At 38.4% G+C, this 20897-nt stretch overlaps 3 protein-coding genes across 7 annotated transcripts in view; all 3 read left to right on the forward strand.

The window, feature by feature from the left end:
* LOC116847480 (venom carboxylesterase-6-like) overlaps window positions 1–4011 on the forward strand; it is a 23550-nt gene extending 19539 nt beyond the window's left edge. For 4 of the 5 annotated variants that reach the window (XM_032822527.1, XM_032822529.1, XM_032822528.1 and 1 more), the window contains 4 exons: window positions 2359–2524; window positions 2954–3138; window positions 3341–3627; window positions 3783–4011. In XM_032822527.1, coding sequence (XP_032678418.1) covers window positions 2359–2524; window positions 2954–3138; window positions 3341–3627; window positions 3783–3990 — 846 coding nt within the window. In that variant the 3' untranslated portion in view covers window positions 3991–4011. The remainder of the gene's footprint in view (window positions 1–2358; window positions 2525–2953; window positions 3139–3340; window positions 3628–3782) is intronic. The other variant, XM_032822530.1, reaches the window with a different exon arrangement.
* Window positions 4012–5478: 1467 nt separating this feature from the next.
* Window positions 5479–7353, forward strand: LOC116847449. The gene is made up of 3 exons (XM_032822459.1): window positions 5479–5619; window positions 6037–6249; window positions 6803–7353. The coding sequence occupies exons 1-3, from the start codon at window positions 5479–5481 to the stop codon at window positions 7199–7201; spliced, it is 753 nt and encodes a 250-aa protein (XP_032678350.1). The 3' UTR covers window positions 7202–7353.
* Window positions 7354–7792: 439 nt separating this feature from the next.
* Window positions 7793–20897, forward strand: part of LOC116847477 (amyloid beta A4 precursor protein-binding family B member 1-interacting protein-like) — a 199324-nt gene continuing 186219 nt past the window's right edge. Inside the window, exon 1 of the mRNA XM_032822508.1 lies at window positions 7793–8123. The gene's annotated coding sequence lies outside the window, so the exon portion shown is untranslated. The remainder of the gene's footprint in view (window positions 8124–20897) is intronic.

Below are 20897 nucleotides of genomic sequence, written 5' to 3' on the forward strand. Positions count from 1 at the left end.
ATATATATATATATATATATATATATATATATATTTATATATATAAAATTAAATAATGTCGATTAGTAAGAGCTAATCATTCGCATGAATTAGTTATCGGTATTATCGATTCAGGTCAATAATTACTCTCCGCGTTAGGTAACTTTTCATTTATCATGCATGAGCTGTCCATGCATTTTATAGCTTATTAGCTTAAACCAGCCGTCGTTGCCTAAATTATTACAAAATGTAAAGGAGATTAAATCTGGATGAATAGATGGGATGTCCAAGTTAGATTTTACATGATAATTTATATTTTCCACAGGATCCTAAAGAGTAACTATATAAAATTTAGTCCAGATCGGTCAAAAGGTTTAAAAGTTAATGGAGAACACACAGATAGATAGATATTTTATTTTATATATATATTAATTCATCTTGATAGTGATCTAGTGATGTCTTCATTCAAATCTTAATTGATATTTAAGAGATTTTATACCATATATCAATACCATATATGAACATGTTGTTTCTTATTTTGTATATTTCGACTGATCTTATTTGTAAATTTCAGTGGATTATGCATTAAATCAAAATTTATATACTTATACAGTACTACTTATATTATTAATCTACCTATACAGTAGATATGAAGTTATAAGACGCGTGGATAAGTTTGATAGATCTTTAACGCAATCGTGATTATATTTGAAAGCTAAGAAAATTTCGCAACGTAGGTTATTATAGTTGAATTTTGATTTAACTCGCTTAAATATACGCTTAAGATTAAATCAACGGCGGAGATAGGCGAGCTCGCAATGCTCGCGTTTCGTGCTTGCTTAAAATGTTTTCAACGCATTCATGCGTAACCATTAAAAGCGCAACCGTAAGATAACCCGTGCTGAGTCTTATATCTGCGCGTGCATCAGTCTTAGAAATTATATACGTTGACAGGCAGACACTTCATCGATATGGCTGCACGTAAATTATGCTTGGACAGTCACGCGATGGTTTCGCTATGTTGCACATCAGAATAAGTAGGTTTCGATGCAAAGTTAAGATTGAAAAAAAAATATATATGTATAACGACCCATTGTGTGAAATGTTTCAATCGTATTATTTATAATGTAACACAATATACAATTACCGAGATTACTAAACTATAATATATTTTTGTGGCAAAAAAATATATATATATTTTTTTTAACGTGAGAGAGAGACTTAGTTTTAAATATATATTAAATTACATTATGCTGAAAGAAAAAGAATCTGTAAAATAGAAAATATTTATTCGGCGCGTACTAATAACATATTTACTTAAATCTAAATTCTTTTGTTCGAATAGAATAAATATGTTTTCGTGAAAAGTAACGATTTTTAAAAAAATATATATTTTCTCATTTGAAAAAGTGTTTTTTCAATGAAAAATAGGTATATTAGTACAAGTAAATGCGTTATTAATACCCACTGAATAAATATTTTTTACTTTTTAGATATTTCTTTTTTCAACACATATACAGCGTATTTTTCTTTTAATTGTAAAGTTCTTACGTATAATATATTTGTAAAGTTCTTACGTATAATATATTTTCGATGTAGTTATTTTCAACGTAATGCGTTGTTATAAGCAGCGCTGTGGAAATTTCTTTCGTCCGAGATAATTTTCTGTTTATACTAACTGCTCATAAAAATGAATAATCGAGTAAAAATGAATATCTAATTGAGACGCGATGTACTGAACAAATATTCATGTTCTGCCAATATGAGAAACCAGTTTGGCGAATACATATATATTTGTGTGTGTCGATCATGTGTTTTCCCGTTTGTGTGTTTTCCACTCTTTTTATTCGTGCTTCATGTTTGACGTCTCTATCGTCGATTGACGTTGCATGAAATAAAATGTAGAAAATTATTCATACAAATGATACACACCCGATAAACAAACTTTGAATTATTCATAAAGAAACCTTGAGCCAAACGATTACAGCATCAACGATGGGAATTTGCGAATATTCTAGTGAGTTATTTTCGTTGACTTTAACGTGGAAAAACAATCACACTGCAAGCATATGAGCCAAATGTTGCGATCTGAAAGTAGTAATAAAAGAAAGAGACTGAAAGAAAGACTAAATAATTATTTATCCTGATAAAGACACAGATAAAGACAGTGTTTGCTTCGTAAAATCCGTATTTATGTATTTAATGTCGTATTTGTATAATTTATCGTGATATATTGTCTTCTTGCATCCACGTATCATCTTTTTATTGTCAAGAAAACTGTTTTATGTACACTTATGCTTTATGTACTATGATTTATGTACACTCTGACTCTTCGACAGTTTCATATAATTTTATTTAATTAACCGTATCTTATCGCAGGTCTTCGGTTATTGCCCGATGATACCCTTCAGACCGGTGATCGAGCCCAATCACCCAGGTGCTTTTTTGACGGAGGATCCTATAATCTCCACGAAACACGGCCGCATCGCTGATATACCTTGGATGTCAGGGATCACGTCGGAAGAAGGATCCCTGCGAGTACCACGTGAGTGAACAATAAGACTCCAATTTAAAAGGAAGAACAAATTTAGGAGAAAATTTTGCAAAATAATTTTTTTTGTAGGTATTTATTCATTAGCAAAATAGTAAGCAAAAGAATTATTTTTCTTTGTAACTTTTTACTAACTTTGTAAAACTTTATTGGTGAGATTATTCGGCTTAAAGCAAATATTATTCGTTTCAAGTATCGAAAAGTCACCATGCGTCCCTGAATAACAAGTAACTTTCTCCGCGTTGAGCTTTTTGGTTTTTTACACATTGACCATGCGAATCTCCTCAAGAATTTCCCCGTGAACGCTATCAAGCGCCATAATGATATCCCGAGATGTGTAATTTTCTGTAAATTACATATGAACAATGAAATGTTGATGAAGGGTCATCGTATCTTTATGCAAGAGTTCACGATGCTTTCCAGATATTTACAGGGACAGCAAAACAGTAAAGCAACTGAATGACGAGTTCAAGACCATAATTCCTATCAGTTTGTTGTTCGATGAGAGGTGTCCTAAATCTATGCACGACGAGATAACTAGGAAGATTCGTAAGTTTTACTTTGGCGATCGCGCCGTCGACGAATCCACCAGGCACGAACTCATCGACGTGAGTATAAATCGTCGAATAATTCATTACATTAACTCACACACACACACACACACACACACACATATAAAGTTGAGAATAAATTATAATCACACGTTTTTATCTCATACACAAGTGTTTAAATTAAATTAAATTAAATTGCGGTTATCTGTTATTATACGATTGTCTATTAGCTTGTTAATATGATTTTCTAATTTTGCAGTTGTATAGCGACGCATGGTTTACTCACGCCGCTTACACATCTGTACAAGATTATCTCCACACTCAATCTTCACCCACATATTTTTACTACTTCGCGTACAGAGGAAGCGCGTCCTTCAGCAGCCTATTCGGCGATCCTACTAAGGATTACGGAGTATCACATGCGGACGATTTGCAATATCTGTTTCCCGTGGGTGAACAATTATTCCAAGACACGCCGTTAAGCAAGGAGGATCATCGCATGATCGATGTTATGACCAGCCTTTGGTTCAATTTTGCGAACTCAGGGTAAGTATTAAAATATCAAAGCTTAATTGTTGTTGAATACATTAAAGCTACGAGTGGAAGCCATATTCTCGTAATTATAATTACAAGTTTTTGCTTTCGTTGAGATCAAGTCGTTGGGTAATTCGCTGACAGGACGTTCAATTGAATTTTTGCAGGAATCCAACACCAAAGATCACAGGGGAAATCCCCGTAAAGTGGAAGCCGGTGAAAACGTCGAACGCTCTCGAATATTTGTACATAGGAAAGTCAAAGATCGCCATGGAACAAGATCCCCTCCCGACGAGATTGAAATTTTGGGATAGCTTGTCGTTGCAAAAATATACTGGAAACGAAATGGAACATGAAATTAAGGACGAGTTGTGATTTATATCATACATATTGAAAGAAAAAATATCTAAGAAATAGTAAATATTTATTCGCGGTAGATACCATAATAACATATTTATTTATATTAATATAAAATATTTTTCATGTATAAAAATATACATTTTCTTAAAATCTTGTCGTGAAAACAATTGTTTATTCTATTTGAAAGAATACAGATTCAAGTAAATATGTTATTAGTATCCACCAAATAAATATATTTTCTAGATATTTCTTTTCTCATTGTACATCATGTACATGTATCGAGTATAAGGATAACATGGAGTAGAATGGTTATTCTTTTTAATCGCGTTTCCGCATGTTTTCTTCTTATCACTTTTGTAAGAAACTATTGTTCTATGTTTGCTATGTGTTCAGTGTTTAATATGTAAGGAAATGCATAAGTAGTATAAATATAAAGTACTAAATAATCATATAATTTGAAATTTTGTTGACAAAAATGTATATACACACTTATATTATTATCAAGTATTTGTATTAATTTTTTAATATAACATTTTAATTTTATACTTGAAATCGATTGTATGTTTGCTAAAATATTTTTAATAAAATTTAAATAATCAGACACTGCAATACATTTAGTAAATAACACATACAATAAAAATAAATAATTGGATAAGTATCGATACATACACGTGCAAATAACAAGTTAATAAATATTTTACGAACATTATCGAAGTATCCGTTTCACTTCTTCGACGCCGTCAAGTCTGTTTTTGTTTCTTGGTAAGAGCTGTGAGGTAACACGATATGCAATGCTACGTTAGGTACACGCAAGGTGTGAAGTAATATTCAGGTTCGGAATTTTTTATCGAGGTTTGTCCTTATCTAACACTAAATTATGACATTCTATAAAGCGACGGAGATTTAAATTTCAGGATATTTTTTATTATATTTTTCTAATGATCTTTGTTGATGTTCGATAATATTTGTTTAAATGTGAGATTTTTAAAACTTATTCTAAGATTATATTTTAACACGTCTTTTTTGAGGAAAATTCATAGTATATGTGACGTGAATTATAGATTTGTAGTAAGATTTTACTCAAAAAGAAATACAATTGGAATGCATGCACGTAACTGATTGTGAGATACATTTTTGTACACAATCTGGGAAACTTTAACATTTTACAGAAACAAATTTCGATTGCGCGTAATGAGTGTGCATATTCGTGCATCATGATTGTTGATTATTTCGACGGAGTTACTTTCTCCAATATGTGGACACATTGCATGTAATAGAAAAATTTGTTTGGCATTAAGATTATAAAATATTAAGACTATGTTTCCAGATTGTATTATACATACAACATACTTTGCATTAGATCGAGAATCGATAAAAACCATTTTGAGGAATACAATTGATACGTTGCATGCTTCAGCCGGTATTAAATGACGTTTACTCGTGGTTAATTATCATTATTACGGAATTAATAGTATTGTGTGAGATGAAGCGAGTAGTATAATTATGGAAGAGGAAAAGAAGGATGAATTAATGCTCGAGATGGAAGCGAGGATATATGCGCCTCTACAGTGGAAATCACTTGCGCCATGCAAGATCCAAGATCTTAAGGCAGCGCAGTACGAGGAAGCTTTGCGCTTGATAAAAGTTTAGCAGCGCGAGTAGGAAAACTTGGGACAAATATCCGTGCGATAGTTCGGGAACGTTAATTATGAACTCCGTTTAACAGAAAACACGTCAACGGCAAACATGTTTCCTGTTTCTTGACCTTCTCCATATTTTTCCTCTATAGTAGTTTCACTTGCAAAATATTTTTCCGCCGGACTCTAGCTGGAAAATCATGTTTATTCTATCTGTTTGCAAAGTAATCCGTGCGTTACTCAGTCTTTATTGCGGAAGATCACGTCACTTTGAAAAGCTAGACAAATTAAATGGATTGATAGTACTTTATTCAACAATAATTATTTTTACGATACAATACGATCGAGGAGTAACATCGAAATAAACAATTTGACGTGATCTCTTATGAATATACAAAAATGAGAGACTTTGTTCCTTGCACAGCATCATTTCTTTCGAGAAGAACCGATGTGCAAGGCGGCTTCCTTGCTGGAAGACTCGAGATCTGTAAACGCGTTCCTGGATCTCATAAAAACATGGATGAAGGACAGCACCAGTTTGGTCGCGCTCAGTTTAACATCGGGGCGTGTTATTGGAGTCGCTGTTACTCGAGTCAACAGTGAATCGGATAGATCTGATACGTATAATCGTATACTAGTAAGTATAAAATAAAATTAATTGTGATAACTAAAGAATATTAAATATCTACATAGAGATTATATTATAATTTTTTTTCCATTTCTAAACTTTTTTGCATTTATTATATTTCTAGTTGTATAGGAGGATACATGTCAGTAAGGTTTATTTTACTAAAAAGCATAATAAATTTTACTGGAAATTTGCTAAAAATATAGTAAATTTTTGAATATTTTAGTAGCATATTTTAATAGCATATTTTAGTTAATATTTCCTAAAATTGTTTATAAATTTTATTAGGAATCAATAGTTCTTAAAATTTTTTAACAAATATTTTCGATTTCTGAATATGAACAGCACATGTGAAATGAAAGGATAATTAATTACTGCAAAATGTCGATATATTTTTCGGTTACAAAATTTCATAGTAATTTTTATTACAAAACCTTTCCATGTAACTATTTAAACATATACTACGCAGTTTTGTTATTATGAAACTATTATTTTGTATTATGAGAAAAGAATTGCATAGATAATCTTTATCTAATGACTTCTGTCATTTTGTTTATTCTAGAAATTCGAAGGGGACACTCTGGAAGATATTATGCATCTTATCAATGCAGTGATAAAGCAAACGAATGCATATAGAGAATTCGATAGCGACGTATATTTTCGTATTTATATTCTCTGCGTCCATCCGTCTTATCAGAGAAAAGGCATCGGTACGTCCCTTCTGGCAGCCTGCGTCCAGGTTGCTTCCACGCTGAAAATGCCAGCAATCGGTGGTGTGTTTACATCGGGCCTCAGTCAATCGCTGGCGACGAAATTGGGCTTCAATCTTGTCTCGGAAATTCGCTACAGCCGCTGGGTGGTCAACGACAAGGTCGTATTCGACGATCCCGGCAAAGGAAATTACTCGGCCGCTTTCCTGGGAATGAGGATTCCTGTCCAAGACTCTACTCGCGAATTCTAACGATCATGTGTTGATAAAGTGAAGACGCGTGTTAACATAAAGCTGAAACAGCGACAGTTACATTTACATCGATCGATTGTCGTCGGTAACACGCGAGGTAGTTTTCTTATGCGGATAAAGCAGAGAATGCAATCGTATCTATTTTGACAAGTCTCCCCTATACCTATTTGGAAAATATATATTTCTTTCATCAAGTGTCATTTTAAGAGATTGTCATAATCTCTCTCTTTGCACGCAACATTAAAATATTTCTATTCAAGACAATTATCTCATTATAAGTGATTGGTGAATCCCATAACAATACGTAATGATAATGAAGAAATGATGATTTCTTTTGATGTTCGCGAGACAACGCATTGCACTGAACATTTTAGGTGCGCTTTTCTACGCAGCAAACAAAATTGAATTCGAATTCAAGATTGCTCGCTCCACTCGCGCTCCGTCGCGGGCTTGACGTAGTTCCGGCGGTGTCCGACAGATGTCGCTGCGGCGCGCGAACGGCGGCGTCGCACGACCGTGGATGTGCGCGCGCGCGCGCGCTCTCCTTACCGATGACGGGATGCGCGAGAGGCGGCCGTCGCGGCAGTCAGTGCATGTCGGCCCGAGGCCCGTATCGATAACGTATCTCCGCGCTCGGCGCTCTCGTGCAAGAGAGAGACACTCAGTCCCGGGTCGCGCGGCTCCGCGACGGTGCCTGCCGCGTGCACGAGGAAGACGCGCTCGAGTCTATCGCGTCCGATCCGTCTGTCTGTCCGTCAATCCGAAATTGGCGGGTCGTGGTGGAGTCGCGTACGAGAAGCTCGACGCAGTGCGTGACGACGAGGTGTGTGACCGTATCTCTGTGTGACGGCTGTGGGGACGGATTCAGCGGAGCCATACCGGCGGCAGGAGGGAAGCGAGGAGTGCGCGACGCATCATCCCGGTGAGTAGCATTTCCGTAGACATTTGCATGCGAGAGCTCCACGATACGGTGCTCAGGGACATATTTGATCTCGGGATCAAAGATGTCTGATCGAAAGTTCTCTGCTTAGACTAGGACAAGTGATCCGAATTTTCTAGTAACGCGGAATGTTCGAGCAGCTCGTTGTCGGAGGTTCGGACAGCTCACTCGAATAATGCGAACGAAATTGTCTGTGAATTCGTCACGTTCGCAAATTCTCGTTCATTCAGATAGCTCGGCCGGCAGCCAGCCGGAATAATATACGTAGCAAAAAAAGTAAACAGTGTTTTTCTTGCTTGCCCTTCGCAATGCTTCGTCGCCCAACTTCGTGTAGCACCGCTGCGTGGCGCGCTGTTTCGCATCTTACGTTCGAATTATAACAATCTCCGCGCGTTTCGAATTGTTCGAATGTATCTTCAGACTGTGAGAAGAAGTCAGGTTAATGTATATCAGGTTCGATCTAACCTGTAATGTAGGGGGAATTAAACGACGACGCTTTTATTGCTGATCGATTTGGCGAAATGTTCGTGTCGATTTATTCAATAGAATTGTACACTCCGAAAGTTCAGAAATTTGATTAAGTACACACGAAATGTACGCGAAACGGAGAGAAGAAGAATATTCTAACAAAATATATAGTTCTTTTTCCACACTTTGAGCTCGAAATATCACCCTGTACAAAAACATATAATACATGATAATGGAATTACAGATAGTCATAGCTGTTTGAATATATTTTCAGATTTCGTGTGTGTGTGTATGTGTGTGAAAGCGGGATAATATGAAATTAATTCTAATCTATAATATAGAAGGGAACTAAACAACGGCGCTTTCATTACTGACCGATTTGGTGAAATATCCGCATCTATTTAATAGAATTGTACACTCTCTCCGTTCAAAAGTACAGGAATACAAATCTATTAAATACACATGAAATGCATACGCGGGATAGTGAGAGAATATTGTTTATTTATAGAGAGTGAAAATACATAGTTTTCTCGCGCTCTGAGCTAGAAATATTGTCCTGTAGGGAACATGCGATACGATAGGATAATGGAGTCATGTCTAGTGATAGCTTCATGTCGGTAATAAATTACTATACGGGCATATAGCGCGTTTTCGTTGTTGCAAGATTTCGCTGCCTAGTCCGTCTAGTTTCTTTGTCGCGAGAGAGGATCGCGCAGTTTCTCATCCGTCTTGTCTCGAGTGACACTCGCGCGTGTCTCCCGGAGTCTCCGAATAACGCGAGATCCTCGTCTTTTCGTAATGATGCTCGATTTTCGGTCAGAGGGGAGGAGAGATCACGTCTGCCGACGATAACGACGGCAAACGTGTGCCGTATAAAAAAAAATCGCAAAATCTACACCCTGATAGATTAGATCCGCGCGATCGCGCATGTAAATGTTTACATATGTTGTTACGCATTTAATGAGAGACTATCGCTTTTATCATCGTGAAACGCATTCTGAATACATTCAAAGACATAACTCTTAGAACTAGCAATCATCACACGTGATTATTTCGCACGATGACGTCTTTACCGGTTGATTTCCATGGGACATCCTTGGAACACGAGGGTCAATGAGCGACATGCTTGCTCGACACGATGTTTAACGATCCGGAAAATACTTGGGGTGGGGGAGGGGGGAGTCGACTTGCGAGACGACAAGCTGCGGTGAGTCCGTGTCTATGCCTTTATTTCGTCACCGGGAACACCTTTGGAATTGCAATAGAAACTGTCGCGGTCCCCGTTGCGCAACGCGGTGCTATAAGTGACGTCTCGTCAATGTCAAAAAATACTCCATTTATCATTCACTCATGTTTCGGAGCAAATAGACGTTGCAGGAAAAAGGCGGTTAATGAATAATAAAATCCTGTCTGTGTATGCGCTTGTTGTTTAATTGAAAAAAAAATAGAAAATTAACGATGTTTGATAATAAAATCCTGTCTGTGTATGCGCTTGTTGTTTAATTGAAAAAAAAATAGAAAATTAACGATGTTTGATAATAAAATCCTGTCTGTGTATGCGCTTGTTGTTTAATTGAAAAAAAAATAGAAAATTAACGATATTTGATACTAAATAAGTTAAGTGAGCGAATTTATTCGTCCAGATTTTAACATTGAACATTTAAAGAGCGACATGCTTTTGTACACGTTTTTGAATTATTTTAAATGAAAACCAAGGACATTTATTGTATGTCACGTTCGTGAAGAACCTGCCTTTCGCAATGTACAAACATTACTAACGCAACTTTCACAATTTTCGCACTGAAAGAAAACATCTAAAAATAAAAATTATTTTGGTGGGTACTAATAACATATTTACTTAAATCTAAATTCTTTTGCTTTATTAAATAAATGAAACAATTGGTTTTATGAAAAGTTAAAGTTTTAAAAAAATGTATACTGAGAAAAAATACTTAAAAATTTATTTGTGAGATATAGAGTTTATTTTTATGAAGTAAAGTTTATTTTTGTGAATCAAATTTGTAACTCACAAATAAATTTTCAAGTATTTTTTCTCAGTGTATATTTTTTTAAAACTTTAGTTTTTCAACTTGTAACGGAAGCAATTTATTTGCTGTAAATAAACTTTTGTTCCACAAATAAATTTTGAAATATCGTTTTCTTCAAGTGTATATTTTCTTATTTGAAAAATACTTTATAATATAATAAATTTATTATTAATACCCACACCGAATATAAACATATATTTTATTTCTTAAATATTTTTCTCAGTGCGTATGTACTCAATCTCGCAGATGTCTTACCGTCGACAGATCGATAGTTACTAAACATTTCCAACCAGCTGCATCTGTACCTAGCTATGCATTTCTCATGACTGTTGATTAACCCAAGAAACACGTTTCCACTTTTTGGACTAATCAACAGTCATGGTAAATGCGTAGCTAGAAACGAATATGGTTACTAGAAAATATCCAGTAAATATCGATCTATCGAATAGCAAGACACCCGTAGAACAGAGTGCACAGAGTGCGCTATTGGAGCGCAGCAATGTTCATTGCTGTCGTTGCGTGCATTTTCGGCGCACATAAACGATTGCGCGGCCATCTTGGATATCGATCTCTTTGCGTCGGGCAGTCGGTATTGACACCAAAATCGTCGTGTAATGGCGTTGAGGCAAAATTCTTAGAGAAGCCTGGAGCCAGTTATTGAAGTTGAAGTTGATTAGATCGACATCGCTCCGCGTGTTTTGTCCGTCGAAAGTGAGTCTCGCGCGGAAATTAGGCCTGCACTTTTTCGAAGAACTTCTTGAACCGGTATGCACTGATGCAATGAGTTGGAGTGAGATAAGTATATTCTGTTTTAGGCCCGATCTACAATAGATGGAGTAAGGAGTAGGAGTAAGAAATAAGCAGTAAGTAAACAGACCAATCGCAATCGATTATTTTTGAAACGTAAGAGTGGAATTGGTCAATTTGCTTACTGCTTATTTCTTACTCCTACTCCTTACTCCATCTATTGTAGATCGAGCCTTACTGCAACTTATTGCAGCAATGTGCATCAGTTCAGGGGAAATTCTTCTTCGAAAAAAAGAGAAAAACGAACCTGGTATCGGGATTATTGGAAATAGCGATGTGCGATCGTCGGGATGTTTCGTAAGTGCGTTATTAGCGAGTGATCTCCTCGTTCCTCGGTATGTCCAGTGCCGGTGTTTGTCGCGACGTGTTGAGTCGGCGTCTCTTCCACTTGGTATTACCATCGACGACGAGCAGTACAAGAGGCATATGGAAGTCGGTGTACTGGAGAGATATGTCAAGCTGGTTCGTCGACAACAAGACAATCCGGACACGGTGAGAGTTTCGAAACGGTTTGAGTAAGCGCGTTCCGCGGAATATTTGAAGGGTCGGTGGAAAAAGTAACGGTACAATACACAAGTCGGTCGGAATGAAATTTAAATAGCTAAGCGTTTTGCGTGACTATTTGTAACACTCGTCGTCGGTAATACACGTGCGCCACTTAGATCGTCCAGCTAGCTAACAGAGGATATCTTCAATATTTAAAAACGTGGCATCTTCGAATACGCGCATCTATAAATTGAACGATATGTTCCAATTAAAATCGAGTCGAGCTCATTAAGATCACAAGCGTCTCGATGAGGGCGTCTTGACCGCAAACGGAGAAGCGAACAGCTCCGAGCTGCAGAACATTCCGAGTTTCCAATGCGGAAGTCATTCCTCCGTACTGCTAAACGCTCCTTATCGCGGCCCATTAGATATCGTTACTTATTGAGTCTAAGCTTGGAAGCCGGGTACGTTAAGGGAGGGAGGGAGGGAGGGAGAATCTTCGCTGCCGATTACGGTTGTGCCGGAAGTCATTGCCGAGGCATGGCGATGTGTCGCCGATGCTTCTCCTTCGAGAGAGGCGTGCTCGTGCGCGGCATGGAGCGTTCGCACTAATGACGATAATGGTAATAATACTAATGATAACATTGGCCACCGGCGATTGTGGGCGCAAAACGCGACGCGGATTTTGGCTCGACTCCACTCCGATTATCGCGACTGACTGCTTCTATGCTACGCTCGATAACGCTGCGAGAAACGTGGTTGAAAACTTTTGGACCCTCGCGTAGACTTTAAACACGCGAGCAACGTATTATGTGGTTTCACATATATTAACTCTTTGCATAATAATTTCAACATTTCGTGTTTCAACATTTTATATTAACAAAATAAAATATAATTCAGTTCTAAAGGTAAAGAAAGAACATTAAATTTTTGTCTTACTGAATCGGTGTATACACTGAGAGAAAAAATATTTAAGAAATAAGATGTATTTATTCAGTGGGCATTAATAATATATTTACTTGTACTAATGTGTAAAATATTTTTCACATAAGAAAATATACATTTTTTTAAAACCTCAGCTTTTGATGAAAGCAATTGTTTATTCTATTTAAATAAAAGAATTTAGTTTCAAATAAATACGTTATTGGTATCCACTCCGAATAAATATTTCTTTTTTATTTTTTAGACATTTTTACTTATTTTAAGAAATTTAGGAACGACATATTTTTATTTATTAAGAGCAATTTATTTTTGAAAAGTGAAAATAACAAATATTTATATGGTGCTACCGAATAAATATTTTTAGTTATTAGATATTCTTTTCTCTCAGTGTGTGTATATGGTGAAGCGTCAGAAATATTCGTATCAAGTATAGTCCGACAAACCGACCGGAATAAAATGTTAGATCGAATATAGCTCGTCTTGCGAGTGTAAAGGGTTTATCATTTTCAAACAGTTATACACAGTGCTCTGATATTTAAGCGAATATATGTTCTACTATTGTGTTACATTTCCAGTCGAAATTTTCGAGACGATTATCCAAAAAAATAAGCCAGTTTTCTCTTCTGCTCTTATTGAAATCAAATATTAATGCGTTTCTTCCGTAGTTTTACAATGAGCGTGCGAATGCTAATTGGATGGCTTGAAAGTACGTGATATCTCCGTAAAAGACTTTTGGCGCGTCGACATGGGTGAGCGTGTCGTTTCTAAGGTGCGACTGTTCGCGAGTTAATTTCACGCGGCGATTCGCACGCGTGTACTCTTCCCTCCTCCTTCTTTCTCTCTCTCTCTCTCTCTCTCTCTCTCTCTCTCTCTCTCTCTCTCTTTCTCATACACTGAGGGAGAACAGTGGCATGTTTATGTGCACTGGGTGAGAGTACTCTCGTGTTGAGGACGGTCACTCGAGTAGTGAATTACGAGTGTTAGCGATAAAATACCGGCGAGCAGTACGGGAGCCGGCTGTTGGTTGTCGCTCTCGCTCTATAAGCGAGTCGATAAGCGTTTTCGAGGATCACGCTTTCGTTATCTTCGTGTAGGAGGTTTCACGTGACTATATTCGGATATCTATATATTTTCGGGCATTTTGTGTCATACTCTCTTTAGAAACAAAAGTTCTGCAGTCACGAATTTGATGGACCTTCACATTTTCGATAAGAACGCTAGAACGAATCGCGAAAGCATGCCAATCGCGCTGACTACCGCGAAGTCAATGGACCGTTTTTCTTGCACGATATGCTCGATTTTTGTATCTTTACACATTTACTTACACTACGCGCGCACGTCGTATACCACCTCGCTATCTCGATTCAGATATAATCGAGAAGAGTCGCGAAAACGTTCGTCGTCATTTTGACGCGGATTGTACGCGGTTATTGACCTTGCTCGTGACCTCCATCGCAATTATGGCGCATTGTGCGCTTTTCAAGGATATTGAGTTACCGCCGATCGATGAAGTCCTCGCGGCGCTCTCTTCGCGCTCCGTTTTCCTCGCTTTTCCTCCGCCCGTGATATTCGCGGTTCATCAAAAAATTCCATCCTGCATTCTATCATTCTCCTTTATGCCGAATTATACAGGACGTCGTACGAATACTGAGCAATCTCTCTAGCTCCTGCCTCCTCCCGGTCTTAGACTCTCCTTAACTCTTACAATCCGGGAAGCCATCATAGTGGCGCGCGGCAGCAATTTTGTGAAATTACTACTACAATTTTTCTTCTTATTATTACCATTATTATTATACAATTTTCCCATACAAATTTGTAAGAAAAAAAGGTTTTTTATATAAAAATTAAAGAAAAGGTAAATATATAAATATATTTATATCATACAAATTTTTAATATTTTACTTAATAATATACTTTGAAATTTATGCAAATAATAATAAAAGATATTTTGTCTTATATTTTGATTTTTTTTTTACTATCATACAGAGAGTCTGAAGATTTAGTGATCCAATCTACGTGCACACGAGTGATTTTTACTTTACTATTAGATACACTGCACATTTTTGCAGAATTTTATCAAAAATAAATAAATTTCTTTTTTTCCACGATTCTTAAATCAAAAAAGGAGATTTTTGTGTGATTAAATAAAAAAAAGAATAAATAAAAAAATAGTTACCGCATGACCCGGGAAGTGACTATTAATCATTACAGTGGCGCAGCGGGGATGTCATGTTCTTTTTATTAGTCTATCCTTTAACGTCTCTGAAAAAGTTCTAGTCTAAAGACTGTAAAAGTCAGGCAAAGAACCACTCGGGCTGTAAGAGTTAATGAATTTGGAGTTTCTTTTTAAAGAGTGTCTATAACGTATATGATCAGGCGAGAAGGCAGCTGATAGTAATGAGACAGCCTGTATAAATGTGCGTAGTCGTCTATTAACCAAGTTCGTTCTCTTTCCGCGTGGCACGATGCTCTTTAACAAGGAAATGCTCCGGGCACAGAAACCAAGAAGGGCCTTTTTGCTGCGTGCACTTGCGCGCGCGTGTGCTTATGTGCATGTATACACACGCGTGTATGCGTGAAATTCAGCTCTCTCTCTTTCTCTCTCTCTCTCTCTCTCTCTCTCTCTCTCTCTCTCTGTATGTGTGCGAGTCACTCGTCCCGTTTCGTGTACGCGCGTCTGTATGAAACTCTATTTGTCTTTCGTATATGAAAGTGGCGTGGCTGCTATACGTGTGTGCTGTGCGCGTATTTGTGTGGGATGTACACACCCTTTTCCGCGGCGCACTCGGCTCAGCACCCAGACGGGAAAAAATGCCCAATAAAAATAACTCTTAGAGCGGTTCCAGCGGTCTCTCTTTTCTTCTCATGTAGGTTTTTTAACCAAAAAGAGAGAGTGATTTATTGTGCGAGCTTAAGAAATATCTTATTATGCGAGCTTAGGAAATATTTTCGCGAAGTGAAGAATAATGAAGAATAATAATCGGACACGAATATTTCGTTGTAAACGACCAATACTCTTTGCTGCAATTTAATTCGCATCATCAAGAGGAGATTTGTCTGAATTATTTACACTTCTCAACGTCGTTAATTGCAATTTTAATTTAACTGGTTTCAAATCAGTCTGTTAGTTTCACCGAATTTCTCCGAACGGGAAATCGGATAAACTAAAGTTGATCGATCGGATTACCGAAAGTGCCTGCTATTAATTAATCGTATTTTCGCGCGAGGTCGCGTCGCATCGACCTCGGAATGTGGAGCGAACGATCAGCGTTAGCGATGATGCCGGCTCTTATCTAGCACTGCTGTCGTTTGCAAACATTACTATCAGGACGACAAAGCACATACCGCATACTGCAAGATAGCAAACACCGCAGAACCGTTGCATATGGCGATAAGTGCGCCGCGCATCCTTCATCGTCGATACAATGATTACTTGTATTGTCGGCAGCAGATTATTATTATTATTATTCTCTCGCATGCTTTTCATTATTGCACGACGCATCGAATATGTTACATAGTTTCACGTACATCATATTTCTGCGTTTTATAATAGATTCAATATTTTGTTCTTGACAGCTTATTAATAAAATAAGGTAAAATTCAATTCCAAAAAGCGAAGAGAGGACATTAGATTTTGTCAATATATCACTGAGAAAAAAAGTAGTTGAATTAATGAGATTTTACTTGAACGAACAAAATTCGTTCGAGCATATGTTTAGTCGATTGAACGAATTATACACGGAGAGAATATTGTAGTAAAAATTACAATACAATTTTGGGATTCCGGGATTAGAGCAGAGCTCAACGCGGTGGGGGAACTCACACAAACGAACGCCCGTGTCCGTGTGGCTCACGGATACAGGCGCTCGCTTGTGTGAGTTCCCCCACCGCGCTGCTAGCGTGCTGCTGATGTAACAAAACTGCGAGCTCTGGATTAGAGTGGCACTATAATGAAATTTATAATAACATATGGTAAAAGTGACCATGAACACATAATAAAAGTTGCTGTAAATATAATAAAAATTATTATGTTTATAATCATTTTTATTATGTTTTATTATAATTTTTGTAATAGTGTCAGCCTATCCCTGGACTATTAAAATTGTATTATAATTTTAACTATAATTTTCTCTCTGTATATAGTTGTCGTATGTTATCAATTGATATTCAATAATTGCAATTTGGTCAATAATTATATCAACCTATTGTTGCACTAACTTTGCAATTTTGACAATAAAAAGATATTTCCTTGAAGATGGGCGACCGCCGATTTTACCGATTTAATTATTTTTTCTCAATGTGTACGATAAAGTACCTTGACATCCAAGCTGTTGGAATAAAATGTTATATCGAATATAACTAGACTTGCGAGTACAGAGAGGATTAATAATTCGCAATTATACACAATGCCTTGATACTTAAACAAATAAATTCCCTACTATTGTGTATCACGATTTTCATTTTCAGTTGACATTTTTGATAATTGTCGAAAACAATTTAGTTTCCTAATCAACTGTTTCATGAATATTACATAACGTTTCACATGATGCATCTCACGTAAACGGTCATTTACTTACGCCAGGCATCTGTTTCCGTATGCCTGCGTGCATTATTCGTCCTTATTTCATTACCTATCGATCTTTCTGCTCCACGATGTGCATGATATTTTCCCCTGTCGGCGAGCCCTTGATCAAAGCCTCCTTGTGAGATTAAAGGATTAATTGAGTATTTTCCGCATTAAGGACTCGCGGCGGGTCCCCCGCTTTTGCTAACAACGCCGTCACTCGAGTGCACCCTCGATGCGGGTTTACATTCGGGGGCGTAACGAAATCTCTGACTTCTCTTCGGCGTTTTTTTCTTTCTCTTCCGGCCGTCTCAAATCTTAGAACAATATTGCTGTCGACGGGGCTCTCGCGGCACTCGTCTCTTCCGTTCGGTCCTCTTTCCCCAGGGACGCCTTTATCGCGAATGTTTACAGGGTTTATCTTCGCACCCTCTCCGACCTACCCCCTTCGAGTCACTTTACGTCCGCGACCCTCGGTAATGTATCGGTGTACATGCGCGTATGTGCACCCTCGCGAGATTTTTCGTGGGGTGTCGCGGCGAGTTTTAATCTCTTTTCGGACCCGGAGTGAACCCGCTAAAAGGTTTCCTTTGAAGAGAATGCGCTCTTTTGAAAGAGAAATTCCATTTACCAAGAGAGAATTTTTGGTTCTCGCTGGTGAATGAGAGAGAAAAAGCGCAACCGGGAGATTGAGAGAATTTTTAGAAGCGATCATCGCTCGACGCTCGGATCGTGAAATTTAGCTCGAAATTCATCGCGACGAGAACTCTTGTCGAAAGAGAGAATTCGAAATTCATTTTCAACGAAGAATATTTTGTTGATAATAGTCTTAAAATATATATACTCACGACAGAAAAGCTCATTCTTATACACTCAAAAGAAGAATTTTAAATATTCTCTTTATAAGAATAAAACTCTGTCAAAAAAAAAGTTGGTTTGGCTCTGTGTAGTAAGCAAGCCGAATTTTTGTTTTAATTCAATTTCCTTGATTGAAATGCTAAACTTACTAGAGTTCAGTGTATTTAGAATAAAATTTATGAACTTGTGATGAACTTATGACAGATTGACGGATACATAAACTTAACAAATATTTGAATATTTACTTGAATGTGGCATGTGTGTAGATTTCGTTGAATTTCATTCTCAATGATCCTCCTTTTCTCTTTCTGCTCTAATTCGCATTTACGAAATAAACGCTCTCATACTTTTTTGCGACATTACTTGTTTTGTCCCACCGCTTTACTCGAGACGATATAATTTGCAGCAACAGCTAATTGCTGTACGTGATTTGCGCGACGAGACGAGACGCGACGCGACCGATAGCACGCTTGTTCCCGCAAAAGAACTTACGACGGAGATAAAGAAATAAGAGGGCGTCTGTCCTGCGCATGCCTTCACTGCTTTTTAAGGCCGTGCCGTGCAGGTGCAACCCTCGTGTTTCGGTGGTCTGCACGCGATCCCATCATTAATTTCACGTCGCACGCGTGCCGCGATAACTTCCGCTGACGTACTCCCTCGCCGTGCCCGGCTTTCCGCGGCCTTCCCCGCATTCGCGTGCAGTGTTTCCATATTTTTCCTTAATCGCGTCATTTAGGTAAGCGACTTATAATTCGCCATGCGTCTTCATGAACTTGTCGTCCGCTTTACGCTCAAAAAAAATCGCCGGCGCCGATCAGCAGTCGCGCTCGGACCTTCGCTCGATCGTTGCTCGTGTTGAAATTTTGGCTCCATATCGATCCTGTAAATTCCAGCGATCTTGAAAGATTCATGGACAGTCTCGAAACACGACACTATACAGGCTGTTGACTTTTGACGCTATAAATTATTACCTACTATCGTTTTATCGTAGCACACATGAGGAAAGTCTTATTTAATGATTATTTAATATTTTAGCATTCTAGCGATCTAATCTGAGTCTCTTAAGAAGGGACTTAAGGGATTTATGAGAGAGAGTTATTGGATATTTGATTACCTCTCAAGATAACCTGCCTGCATTTAATCCTCCTTAACTCTTAATTTCAATGAACGATGTATTAATTATGTAAATATGCTCTCGGCTTTGTAGACACATTTACATAAAAATCTGAAGAAAATTTAATTAGATTCGTTTCACTTAATTGAATTCTATGTCGGGGATTTGTTTATATATATTTGGCTGCGCTAAGAAATCTCGAATTGATTGTTTACAAAGCGCGCCTTCGTGCTTAGCGTTTTTGTTTATCGAATTGCTTCGTCTAATCAGCTCGCTTCGTTAATTTCTCGTAACTTGAACGTATAAAAAGTTCCCTGCTCGTTTAGTCGGGATCACAGGACTGTAGCTACCAACTCTCAACACAAACTCCGCCGTCGACGCCGACGGAGTACTCGAAACAACGTTTGAAGAAGCGGATAAATAAAATGTTCCGGGAACGCTTTCCTCGCTGTTCCCCACGCAACACGAGAAACGCCGCGCTTCGGGAATTTATTGCAGCGCGGCCCCGAGATTTATGCGAACACTCGAACGCGATACATAAATTTCTGATCTTTTCCAGCAGATCGATCCGCAGTTAGCCCGTCGCGTAAGAGGGGCTCGCACGAGAAAGTTGGCTCGAGTGCTGGCTTCGTCATGCTGAGTCTCTCGAGCGCTCAGAACTGGCGCGTAATCCGAATTCAATTTTCGGGTTCTGTCGTAGCAGCAGAAAAATGCTTCGCTTTAATTATTGCGCCGTGGGCACGATCTCCTGGCGTTTCTCGCGCGTATCGAAATGCGGAATCGTCGAGATTGTATCAGCTCCATCGCGTCCCGATGAGTCGTCAGATTAGTCGAGGTCGCGCGGGTTCAAACACGCGCGGTATTTGCTCCGGTGTGTGGCGCGATCGCACGACGCAAATTACCCCGCACTTCTCGTGGTTGTCGCGGGCGCAGCGCGATTTCGAGATACCGTCGTTTGTGCGATAGGTTTTGTTCCAGCAAAATTCCATTCGCAGCAAAAGTTGCCGCGCACACCGGCTCTCTCGGGCGAATCATTTCTGTTCTCATCGCGCGTGCCGTCTGTCTGTCTGTCTGCCGGCCCGGTATAATTTGGAAACTTCGTGGGCGCCGCGCTCTCGGAGAGTTTGCACGGGGCTCGTATTGGATCGCACAATAACGCGCACGGCCGCGTTGCGCGCCATATAATGATGCACCTCATTCTGTGAAATTACCGCTAGATAGGGTTGTAGGCGGGAGGCGCGCTGCAATTATTGTGCGCTCGCACTCGCACCGACGACGCCGCTGCATTCGGACACACGTCGCGCTGAAAATGAAACACGATTATCGGCTGTTAGTTGTAAAAGCGCGAACTCTGCAACGGCGCGTTATCTCGCTGTTTCTACGCGCGAGCGTCAACTCGTTGACAACGAGAGAGAGAGAGAGAGAGAGAGAGAGAGAGAGAGAGAGAGAGAGAGAGAGAGAGAGAGAGA

The sequence above is a fragment of the Odontomachus brunneus genome, unplaced genomic scaffold (assembly GCF_010583005.1).
Source record: "Odontomachus brunneus isolate Ranch 3 - 2012 unplaced genomic scaffold, Obru_v1 Obru_scaffold_078, whole genome shotgun sequence".
In the NCBI taxonomy this organism is placed as follows: Eukaryota; Metazoa; Arthropoda; class Insecta; order Hymenoptera; family Formicidae; genus Odontomachus; species Odontomachus brunneus.

Bases quoted from the DNA above. Each gene is read 5' to 3' on its own strand.
- LOC116847449 (XM_032822459.1), top strand. From the start codon at position 5,479: ATGGAAGAGGAAAAGAAGGATGAATTAATGCTCGAGATGGAAGCGAGG. The intron at 5,620-6,036 runs GTTTAGCAGCGC...TTCCTTGCACAG, and splicing joins AAGCTTTGCGCTTGATAAAA to CATCATTTCTTTCGAGAAGA. The intron at 6,250-6,802 runs GTAAGTATAAAA...TGTTTATTCTAG, and splicing joins ATACGTATAATCGTATACTA to AAATTCGAAGGGGACACTCT.